Source organism: Mytilus californianus, unplaced genomic scaffold, assembly GCF_021869535.1.
Source record: "Mytilus californianus isolate M0D057914Y unplaced genomic scaffold, xbMytCali1.0.p SCAF_5, whole genome shotgun sequence".
Lineage (NCBI taxonomy): Eukaryota > Metazoa > Mollusca > Bivalvia > Mytilida > Mytilidae > Mytilus > Mytilus californianus.
The window spans coordinates 101,620,638-101,633,534 of NW_026262701.1; the positions used below are offsets into that span (position 1 = coordinate 101,620,638).

The following is a 12,897-nucleotide window of genomic DNA, read 5'->3' on the forward strand; positions in this document are numbered from 1 at the left end:
TACTTTTCTTACATCATTCTATTTATCTAAATCATACATAATGCTGTCCTGGATGGCATTGAGACATATATTAGCACACTACAATTACAGTGGCATGATTTTATTTTCAGACCAGACTTTTAGAAGAAAATAACAAGGAACTAAGAGAACATGTAAATTTATTAGAGAACAAAGTGGTATTGTTAGAGGGAAGTAAAACATCTATACAAACACAACTGGAAACGTGTGTCAGGTAGCTCTTATAATATGACACCTTTAATATATATGTTGAATGACCTTAAAATATCATCACACATTTTTCAAGTACTATTGAACAGAATTATTTCATATTTGTGCAGAACCTTTGAATTATGAGTAGGTGTAATCTAAGCAGGACAGAAAATAGGTTCTTGTTATGCCAGCAAGTAGATAATTACAAAATACTCTTCCTTTAAAAATAACTTTTTTTTTGTAAGATTTTGCATAAATTTCCTGTTTACCAAGTTTACTGTTATCTCATGGCTGTACAGACTATGAAATGAAAATACTTTTTTTTTAAATAAAAGGCATTCTTTCATTAAAGAACAATGCAAATATTCAACATTATGCTCTGTAAATGGAAGAAATTTCGTAATAGTTTTGATTTTAGAGTAAATTTATCCTAAATGATATGTGCCCTTCTCTTTTAATTCAGGTAAAATATTACCAAGGAAACAACTTTTATACATGTACTACCTTTGGGCACATTGTGGTTTTTAATATCAATATTTCTTATGTTGTTATGTTTTTTTTACATACATGTATCAGATACACAGAGTAGGGAAAACTTTTCTAAATTCATGTATTTCTTTTTTTTTCAGGGAAATAACTTCATTACAATCAAAATATGACAATCTACAGTCCACTCTTGACCATCTGATGTCTGGAAGAAATAGAAGATCAATAAGTTCCCCAGGAAATGCAGGAGATTACAGTCTTAGGTCAAGGTCAAACAGTTCTAGTAATTTAAGTAAGTCATGTTATGTACAATGCTTAGGAAATCGAATAAGTGTTGTCGTATATAAAATTTACAAAATACTTCTTTTCCCCCTTGACAACAGTGATTTTTTATTTTTTATTTCTTCAATTATAAACAAAACACTTACATGTTTCACTTGAAAATATTCCTTTTGTCAAATTTGATTGCATTCTGAAGTGTACAAAAAGCTTGAAAAAGTCTGATGTTAATGATTGACACCACTCGCTTATGATGTCAAACTGTGTAGGTGCAAAAGACAAGAACAATGTTTAGCTGATTTTTCTCTTTTACACAAAGATAATTTTTATCAGAAGAGAAACAGGTTTAACAACTTGTGAGAATTGGATATAGCTTGATATCAACTCTTGAAATTTAATTTCAAAGATAATAATAAAAAAAAACTCAACATTTTTGAAATAAAATAACCAGAGTTGATATCAAGCTATATCCACCAATTCCAATGCTGTTATGGAACCAATAAATATCTGCACAATTTATTTCTGTGTCATACAATCTTATTCACGTTTTGTGATATTTAAATAAAATGGTCATATATTTAAAAATAAATTATTTGAAATTAAATTTTGGTGCATTTTCAGCTAAAACACTTTGACACATAATTTTTTACACTTACATTCATAATTTCATGTGGTCTAAATGTGCCAAAAATTACTTCACCTAAAATCTCTTATTCATATATGAGTTGTTTTCCATTTAATTCATGTGACAGTCAACTGTGTCATTCTATTGCAAAATCACTATTTAATATGCCATTCAGACCTTTTCTGTTTAATGAACAAAGGGAGATAACTTGAAGCCACAAATTCCAAATGTAAGTGGTTTTTTTTTACTGCTAAAATAGCCTGAAGACAGAAAGGTGAGCTGTCCATTGTGTTTCAGTTGATTGTGATGTTTGCCTTAAATTTTTGGCATTTGAATGTATTGCACTTTTTGATCATTCTAGGATATGAAAGGCCTAGTTCATTTGGTAATTAACTGATTTTGTTATAAACTTCTCTTTCAAAATGTGTAAAACTTTATTTACTTTATTTCTCAGAAATATTTTTCTAGATCTGCCTGAAAAAGTTTTCATCAGTCAAATAAGCATGAACTGTTTAAGACTCTAGTATCTTCATTTTGATACTATATGTATCTAATTCAGAACTTTGATTTATGTCTATTTTCAATTCGTCATTACATAAAATACTAAATATAGCTGATGCTGATTAGACTTTCTCTAAATTTATTCAATCAGGTTCTGTTGCATGATATTAAAGTGTAAATAATACAAAGCATAAAAGTGTGAATAATTAGCATTATTGTTAAACAATGTACTGGTATTTGAATGATAACCCCCCCCCCCTCCCCCCCAAAAAAAAAATAGTTAAATATTGTTTCCTCAAGGTCTTAACTTTGATGTGAACATACAAATAACAAGATGTGGTATGATTGTCAATGAGACAACTCTCCACCAGAGACCAAATGATGTAAAAGTTAGCAACTATAGGTTATTGTATGGTTCAACAATGAGCAAAACCCATACCGCATAGTTAGCATGAATAAAACAAATACAGCATGTACGATTTTAATTTTACTGAAAAAAAAAGAGGTCCAATATTTTTTCTCTAGTCGTTTTGAGTCCCTTAATACCCTTTTTGGCTTACAGACTAATCTTCTCTTTATGGAATTGATTTCAGTCAAAAATGGGTAATGTATTACTTTGTTGATTGTAATAAGGTGACCTATTAAACACAAACCAACATAGCCACTGTTACTAAAAATATGTTGTACATGTATGGGGTAAAATTACAAATCAAATCAATAAGTTCATATTTACCACCATCACATTAATGGTGTTTAAATTATGATAACTGGTAGATTAGAATGGTTTCTAGTTAGATAAAGAGGTTTCAATTTACATTCAGTAGATAATAGATCTTTGGAGACTAATCTAGCCAGCTTTCCACATTTTATCTGTTGCATTTAATGAATGATAATATTATTTATCTTTGTAGGTGGAACTAAAAGAAGTCCTTCAAGTTCTATTAGAGAAGAACATTGGCAGATGCCCTTTGTTTTCAAATGTATAGGTACTCTGAAGTAAGTAAAAAAAAAAATTGTATAACTTAGAGACAAATGTATTGCTTCAAACTGACATAATTGGTAAAGTTGAAAATTGATAGTTGCATTTAGTCTTTTCAATCAACTAATAAATTGCAATCAGTGTTTTTGTTCCTCACATGAATATGAAAATACTGCCACGATATACTATATATATGTTATAGGAGATATGATATGATTGTCAATGAGACAATTAAGCAACTATCCACTAGAATCCAAATGACATGGATGTAAGCAGCTATAGGTCACCATACAGCCTTCAGAAATGAGCGAAACCCATACTGAATAGTATAGTAATATAATGTATATAGTGTGACCTAAGGTTGTGAATCTGAATGAAGAATAAAAAAATAAAGACATGTGAATGCCTGACCCCTTTTTGTCGAGCCTTCGACTTTTGTCGAAAAAGCGAGACATAGCGATCCTACATTCCATCGGCGTCGTCGTCATCGGCGGCGTCCACAAATATTCACTCTGTGGTTAAAGTTTTTGAAATTTTAATAACTTTCTTAAACTATCCTGGATTTCTACCAAACTTGGACAGAAGCTTGTTTATGATCATAAGATATTATTCAAAAGTAAAGTAAAAAAATAAGTCCATTTTTTCCGTATTTTACTTATAAATGGACTTAGTTTTTCTGCCAGGAAACATTACATTCACTCTGTGGTTAAAGTATTTGAAATTTTAATAACATTCTTAAACTATCCTGGATTTCTACCAAACTTGGAAAGAAGCTTGTTTATGATCATAAAATAGTATCCAGAAGTAAATTTTGTAAAAAAAAAATTCCATTTTTTCTGTATTTTACTTAGACTTGGACAGAAGCTTGTTTATGATTAAAAGCTACTATTTAGAAGGAAATTTTGTTAAAATTTTGTTCCATTTTTCCGTATTTTACTTATAAATGGACTTAGTTTTTCTTCCAGTTAACATTACATACAGTCTATAGTTTAAGTTTTTAAAACATTTATTAGATTCATAAACTATCCTGGATTTTTACCAAACTTGGACAGAAGCTACTTACAATCAAAAGATAGTATAGAGAGGAATATTTTTATTAATTGTTTTCCTCATTTTTGTTGAGCCTGCGATTAACAGCAAAAGTAGGCGAGACACTGGGTTCCGCGGAACCCTTACAAATTCTTTTAGTTAACCAATTACATTTATTGTACACATCAGTTTAAAAACAAAATGATCTCTGAAAATGATTAGGCTTTAAACCTAAATAATATGTTTCAGTCAAACTTGTAAAGCATTTTAAATAACTTCTATCAGATTTGTCAAAGATTTGTCAAACATGCCTTGTTTCACCATCTGAAAAATTCCCTTGCCTATTCTGTAGTGTAAACTCAGCATGCAAGTTGTTTTGGATATGGCAGACCTGTTATTAGGTTTTCTGGTGGGAAAGTTCTGATTTCCATGCTAATAAATGACTCATACATGTTGCATATTGTATTGTAAGCTTTAAGTTACTGAATAGAGGACAGGGTTCTTGGTCATAAAATGTTGCTCAGTACTCAGAGTTCAAAACTTTTCCTCGAAACACCTAATCAGGTATTTTGATGGGTTGATTTCTGAGCCTGAGTACAATAATCATGCTCAGAATTTTTAAAACTGCAATGCAAGATCTAAGTAAGTAAAATGAGGAGAGGATGTTCTAATGGTCATCTGTTGAATACTCACATCTGAATTTGTCCACATGTTATTTCTTGGACTTTAATTTGTTTTTCATTTTTGACAGGGGTCACAATGATATAGTTTGGTGTCTTGCTACCAAGCGATATAAAGTATTTAGTTCTGGATCTGATAGTACAATTAAGGTTTGGGACATGGAAAATTTAGCCAAAGGGTGTATCAAAACAATGGAAGGTCATACAGGAACCGTGAGTATTTGCCTAAGATATTATCTTGTCTAGTGACTACTATGGATTCGTTACTATTTATTGGATACTAATTTTTGTGGATTTCATAGATAAATCTGAACCATGAATTTGTTAAACAAAGTATAAATATACTAAAGGCTTATGTTCAATTTGTCAAAACCATAAAATCAATATACAAATAAAAATTTTCCTTAATTCACAAAAATTGATTCCCATGAAAAAATCAAAGACTTTAGAATTGATATTTGCTGCTGGTTTCCTAATCACATGCCATTAAAGAGAAAGATTAAAGGCTGGTTGGCTGAGAAGCAAAACTATTTCAAATAAGGTGACATGTGACATGGAATTTATCGTTATTTGTAGTAAAAGTAATATCTCAAACAAGTTTTAAAATCAATGCCCGATAATTTTTTTAATAGGGTTATGCCCCTTGGAAATATAAATAATATGGAAATTGCAATTTAAGTTCTCTCATGTTTACAAATCTTGCCAGATACATATTAAATTTGTATCAAATGTTTATCATTGACACCGCAAAAGGATTTTTTTTATCACTTATCAGTTATGGATAAGGAAATTTTAAAAGGGTTGAATATCTTTAATTTTTTTTTTAATTGAATGTCTCTTATCATACATCCTTCCTTCTAATGTTTAAAAGTCAAGCTAGGTAATTGTAGAATATTTATTAACTCTTATTTGCCATTATTTATTTGGGTAACTTTTTAGAATTTATCTATAGATATAAGAAGATGTGGTATGAGTGCCAATGAGACAACTCTCCATCCAAGTCAAAATTTATAAAAGTAAACCATTATAGGCCACAGTACGGTCTTCAACACGGAGCCTTGGCTCACACCAAACAGTAAGCTATAAAGGGCCCCAAAAAATTACTAGTGTAAAACTATATATTTATCTATCATATTTTGTCTTGTCATTTAAGATACATTCAATGGCAGTACATGAAGACAGTTTATATTCAGCTGGAGACGATAGATCTATCAGGTTGTGGAATACTAAGACATTTGAAGAAGAGAAATGTGTTGAGGTATATGATATACATGTACATAGATTACTAAACTTCACAAAAATCAATTTAAAAAAAAGAGATTTTTAAATATTCCTAATGTGCATAAACTTGTTGGTTTTGTCAGGAAAGTAAAAATAAGTGAGCATCATTGGTTAGATTTCCATAGGAAAGTAATTAGATAGTCGTTTCAATGTGGAGGTTGAAAAAATCATATCAGATGACATTTTCTATGCATCCACTTAGTTTTTCACACAGGCAAATGAAACAAAATTAATGATTTGAATAGATTTCCACTTCAAAATTTAACCACACTTTTCTAATTTGACTCTTCTATCCTAATGAAACCTCACACTTATAAGCTGATGTTTTCATACAGACAACATTGTATTGATCCCAACACATCATATGATTTGGGACATTATCACATGATTGTTATGTGTATAATGATATTGGACATGGAAAACGGACTTTCTCTGAACTAATAAAGTATTTATAAATGTTAACCAAAGATGAAAATTTTCTGAAATCTTGTGAAATGGAAAATTTTTGAATATGAATATATATTGTTGAATTTCAATTCAATTATAAAATTTCACATGGAGTTATTATTCTGTTATTAATTTTGCAGACATGTCATGAAATATGTGCCATTCAAACCATCCTTTATTATGTCAGTGGTTTTTAAGGAAAGCCAAAACATGATATCTGTTGACCTTTTTAGGATATCTATTTCCTGAATGCTGTAATATTAAAAGATCCATGATAATGATTGTTTGAGCTTACCTTATTTATTTATTTTAGAATGCTCATGATAATATTATAAGTGCCATGATAGTAGCGGGAGAGTATTTATTCACCTCAACATTTTCATTGATAAAGGTAATAATAATAAACTGTAGTCCTACTTTTTATACGACCACAAGAATATTTTGGGGTCGTATACTGCTATCAAGTCATCGTTGTTGTCGTCCGAAGACATTTGAGGGGGGGGGGGGGGGGGGGGGGGGGGGGGGGGGTGATTTAAGAAATTGTCAGTTTTCCAAAGAAAAAATTTGGAGTCACAATTTATTTTTTCTAATTCTTTGTATGTAGTCTGAAAACAGATTTAATAAGTATTGCGCAACAGCACAGTGTATTGCACAAAAGCAAGAAATCTTCAATTGAATATAAATTCAAATCATATAACCAATTTCAAGTAATTTGACTACATTTATTCTGTGTCAGAAACCTATAATGTGTCAAATATTTAATTACAATCCAAATTCAGACCTGTATCAAGCTTGAATATTGTGTCCATTTTTGCCCCAACTGTTCAGGGTTGGACCTCTGCGGTCGTATCCAGCTGTGCTTGGCGAAGCAGTTTATTACCTTATGCAGAGGATGGATCTGTGGGTGATGTTAGAGTCCTTGTGACTATGTCTGAATATATGTAGGAATCAGGTAGGAGCGACATCATCCATTAGCTGAGCTTACTACTAATTCATTATTTTTGTTTGGTACCAAAATGAAAATAATACTTTATAAATTTGGTGTTTTTGAAGTGATTTCTGGATAAATCTTCCATCAGGAATGTTCAAACCCATAAATTAGAAAGCCAGGGATGTATAAAAACAGGAATAAGATTATAGCTAAATGACCAAAAGGGATGTAAAAAGAATAGCCAAATTCATCATTCACTTTGTTATAAAAAAAAAATCTTTAAAAATTTATGAACGATGCTGAACACATTTTTAGAGATGTAATTAACCTCTGCTGTTATACTTATACTGTTATAAATTTCATGTTGCTTTTACAGGTATTGTTACAATTGAAAGAATGAAAGATGCTATAGCATAATATGCTTACTGCAATAAACTCCTATACTTTATCTTATCTGTACACATTTAATTGATAGGTCTGGGAAATAAGAAGTCTGACATTTAAGACAGTTATATCAGGATTACACCATTGGGTTCGAGCTTTAGCTTTATCTATGTCCAAGGTAAGTTACATTAGGATTACACCATTGGGTTTGAGCTGTAGATTTATCTATGTCCAAGGTAAGTTATATTAGGATTACACCATTGGTTTCAAGCTCTAGCTTTATCTATGTCCAAGGTAAGTTATATCAGGATTACACCATTGGGTTATATCAGGATTACACCATTGGTTTCGAGCTCTAGCTTTATCTATGTCCAAGGTAAGTTATATCAGGATTACACCATTGGGTTCGAGCTCTAGCTTTATCTATGTCCAAGGTAAGTTATATCAGGATTACACCATTGGTTTCGAGCTCTAGCTTTATCTATGTCCAAGGTAAGTTATATCAGGATTTCACCATTGGGTCAATCTCTAGCTTTATCTATGTCCAAGGTAAGTTATATCAGGATTACACCATTGGGTTCGAGCTCTAGCCTTATCTATGTCTAAGGTAAGTTATATCAGGATAACACCATTGGGTTCGAGCTCTAGCTTTATCTATGTCCAAGGTAAGTTATATCAGGATTACACCATTGGGTTCGAGCTCTATCCTTATCTATGTCTACAGTAAGTTATATCAGGATTACACAATTGGGTCAATCTCTAGCTTTATCTATGTCCAAGGTAAGTTATATCAGGATTACACCATTGGGTGCAAGCTCTAGCTTTATCTATGTCTAAGGTAAGTTATATTAGGATTACACCATTGGGTTAAAGCTCTAGCTTTATCTATTTCTAAGGTAAGTTATATTAGGATTACACCATTAGGTTCGAGCTATAGCTTTATATCTATGTCAAAGGTAAGAAAACAACAAGGAAATTATATGCTTAAAGAAAAATATTTAAAAGTATTTAGTTAAATAATGCAAGTAGGACATAAGGCATTTAACTGGAGATTTTTTTCTGGTATTTTTTTTTTGGTTAATTTTTTGTGCTTATTGGATGTCAATTTTCTAAATTTATCTGATCCTATTCTTAAAATATAAAACAGTAACAGATTTCTGAAGGTCTTTACTTTCTGAAATGATTGAAATAAGATTACAATGATAATATAGAAATACAAATTTTAAGTCCAAAGTTTTGAGTATTGATTGAAATGAGAACAAAAGGAAATGTTAGGTATATGTGATGTATATGTCAATAAGACTGCAAACAAAACAGCCAAAAAAAACTTAAAGATATGTAAAGGGAAACATACAGTCTTCAAGAAAAGACAAGTGTCTATATGATATGTCTTAATCGTCTCAGGTCTATATGATATGTCTTAATCTTCTCAGGTCTATATGATATGTCTTAATCGTCTCAGGTCTATATGATATGTCTTAATCGTCTCAGGTCTATATGATATGTCTTAATCGTCTCAGGTCTATATAATATGTCTTAATTGTCTCAGGTCTATATGATATGTCTTAATCATCTCAGGTCTATATGATATGTCTTAATCATCTCAGGTCTATATGATATGTCTTAATCGTCTCAGGTCTATATGATATGTCTTAATCATCTCAGGTCTATATGATATGTCTTAATCATCTCAGGTCTATATGATATGTCTTAATCATCTCAGGTCTATATGATATGTCTTAATCATCTCAGGTCTATATGATATGTCTTAATCTTCTCAGGTCTATATGATATGTCTTAATCTTCTCAGGTCTATATGATATGTCTTAATTGTCTCAGGTCTATAAAAGTTTTGAACAAATTAAACAGAAGAAATCAAAGATCTGCCATCAACGAAGGCCATAAATTTTACTTCCTAATTAAGTGTATTCTTTGTATTGCTTTTAGGATAGTTTATTTAGTGGATCTCATAACACTATAGATATATGGAATACAGTAGAACCATTCAATCTGAAGGGAAAAATTGACCATACGTTTGGATCTGTCTATTCTATCACTGTTACACCAAAATATGTTGTGGCTGGTAAGATTGAAGTTTATAATTTATATAAATCAATGATGCTACGAAATCGATATATTCTTGATTAATTGACAATTTACAGTCATTCCAACTTTATAGAAATGAATTCCAAATATCGATTTAAACGTTTTTACAAGGATAGTGATTATGCAGTGAAATAGTCGTTACAAGTTCATTTATTCTGTGATTCCTGGTTTTAAAAAAATGGAACACAACCTTTGTTGATCAGGAATGTCCCCTGAAAATAACTGAAGTGAAATTGTGAACTAGATTTCCGAATCCTATATCATTATCTTCATATTTAAGCAACACATCAGTCAAAACATGCAATAACTGCCTAGCATGCAATTCCTTCAAAGATATATGGCTAGTTATATACTTCTTTGCTGTTACCTAAAATAAGGTTGATTTTCATCTCGTGCAAACGTGACTAAAGCCCTCAAAATCCTAGTTAAAACCCTGATTTTATAGATTGATAAAATTTGGCTTTCCATTTCACTGGGGAAAAAAGTTAAATGAATCCTTAATTTCTTGATATTGTCATCTGTTTCTATCAAAGTAATTATACTGCACAGATGAATACATTCCACTTTTAAGCAATGCCTTGTTGGTCTCATAGTGTCTCTTGTCTTGACTGTTAAAGGTTCTTGGTTTCATCCCAGTCAAGGTCAAACCAAAGACTTGAAAATTGGCATTTGCTGCATCTCCACAATGCCAGGGATGGGTAAATGTAATCTATAATTGTGATCAATTATACCTGGTCAGACATCATTAAGGGGAGATAATTGAACTTAATATCATGTGGACAAAGTGCAGGTGGGATAATTATGTGAGACTTAGACTTTATGGTTTTCATTTGATAAAAATTTGAAATTTTGGTTTAAATCTGCTCTTATTAAAATCTAATAAAAATATCTCATGAATTAGAATAACCCTAGAGTAATTAATACTTAATATGTGCTTAAAGAAATATAGTTTGTGGATAAAATTGTATTAGAATAAAACTGAAATTTTTAACTGGGATGGGTTATCCTTCAACTGTAACAAGTGCCCCCTAAAGAAATATTGTGATTATTACTTTATTACAATATTATTTCTATACAGGGACATACAATAGATTAATTCAAGTTTTTGATGTATCCACTTACAAACATGTATCCACATTAAAGGGCCATATATCCACGGTAACCAGTATGGCCATTTCCTACTCTGGACGATTTCTTATCTCTGGTTCGGCTGATTTGAAAGTTATGGTGAGAGTTCAAAAATAAATGTTGTAAACTATGTTGGAAAAAAATGCTACAGCTTTAGGTTACATAATACAAATTTTTCTGTGCTTTTTTTTGCCGATTTTGATGGATGTTGAAAAAAACCTCAGCTGTTAGCTGTTAATTTCACTAGTTGTTCTGCATTAATGGACAAATATAATATAATATTCTATGGACATTTCGGCCGATTGTGAATGAAAATTTGAATTTGTGCTTTTTTGCATTCATATTTGTTAGACCACACTTATTGCACAAAAAAATCCATTTTCTTATGTGATTAACAACTGTAGCAATTCTTTCATACATAAGATGGCCATTTATAGTAAGATACTTAGTTCTATGTCACCTACTAAAAATGTTGCAATCTGTGTGAACATGCATTGACTTTTTTTCAGAAATTTAGTCACAACTCCCATTTTTGAAGACTTTTAAAAGCAATCTAAAAAAATTCCACCATTTTTCTGTAAGTAATAGAACTAGTTGTCAGATTATTGTGGTCTGTATTTATGACGTAGCTATATAATATTTGTATTTTATTTTTGTATTTTTCGGTTTTTCCCAAGGCACATATAACCAGAGTATTCAGCTGTTTTGTTGTACTAGTTATCAGCATGTGCAGACTTTGTCAGGACACATTGGAACCATTCACAGTCTAATTACCTCCCTTTCTGGTCGCTTCCTTTTCTCAGCATCTGTTGATAAAAGTATACAGGTGAATGTTTACTCTATATAAATATACCAGCAGGTTATCTTATAATATGTTTTTACACAACAAGATATTATAAAACTAAGAATTAAAGAACATTGATATTATAAATATGTTGTTGTTTTTTTGGCATGCTCTAATTTTTAAAACATCAAATGTTTTATTTTAAATTTTTCTATCATTTTCAGTCAGGAAATAAAAGTGAATGGACAAACTCTCCTTACTCAAAGCTGCATATGCTAATAATTCAACATTAAAGCTTAGTCAATCAGCTTTAGCTTAAATAAAAAAAAATAAACCACTTTTACAGAGACTTCCTTGAGCAATATGTTCAAAATATAAAAATAAAAATCTGTTTTCATACCTCAAATTTGAGGCCCTGCATTGTGTATCTGGTAAGGGCTATCCCATTAAAATGTATGTGGGAGGGTAGGAAGGGACTTTCAAAATATCCCTACAACCAAGAACCATTTTTTAGATAATTTTGCATAATGGTAATAGACGCATACTGAAAAAAGACCTATGACCCACATTCAATAATTAAACTTCCTTTCATACCCTCCCACATACATTTTAATGGAATAGCCCTAATCATATCAAAATATTTAATGGTAAAGAGCTGATTCTTGTACTGTGGATTCATTCTTCTTCATGGGATACCAATTTTCTTGGATTTTCTGGGTGCAGATGAACCAGAAATTTAAATGTTAATACTTCATACAAAGTTTCTATAGGTTTGTATGTAGATATTGGCAAAACCACAAAATCAAATATCAACGAAAATACAAATTTTCCCTCATCCACGAAAATTGGTATCCACAATAATAAATGAATCCATAGTGTAATCATATAATCATTTTATTTTGAAAAAAATAATCAAATAACTACTCTAGAAAGTCATGCCAATCTGGCAAACCTCAAATTCAATTACAATGATGTAAAAAAAAAAGAGGATTAAAATGTGCTTTAATTTGGCCATTTTTCAATTTTCACTATTTTTTTGCATCATAT

General features: G+C 30.8%; 1 protein-coding gene across 2 annotated transcripts in view; it reads left to right on the forward strand.

The window, feature by feature from the left end:
* Nucleotides 1–12,897, forward strand: part of LOC127702130 (E3 ubiquitin-protein ligase TRAF7-like) — a 31,181-nt gene that overhangs the window by 13,016 nt on the left and 5,268 nt on the right. The window contains exons 5-13 of one of the 2 annotated variants that reach the window (XM_052206217.1): nt 111–232; nt 840–988; nt 3,013–3,097; nt 4,861–5,002; nt 5,943–6,047; nt 6,831–6,908; nt 7,924–8,010; nt 9,780–9,915; nt 11,017–11,165. In XM_052206217.1, coding sequence (XP_052062177.1) covers nt 111–232; nt 840–988; nt 3,013–3,097; nt 4,861–5,002; nt 5,943–6,047; nt 6,831–6,908; nt 7,924–8,010; nt 9,780–9,915; nt 11,017–11,165 — 1,053 coding nt within the window. Of the gene's footprint in view, nt 1–110; nt 233–839; nt 989–3,012; nt 3,098–4,860; nt 5,003–5,942; nt 6,048–6,830; nt 6,909–7,923; nt 8,011–9,779; nt 9,916–11,016; nt 11,166–11,743; nt 11,893–12,897 lie in introns of both variants that reach the window. The other variant, XM_052206218.1, reaches the window with a different exon arrangement.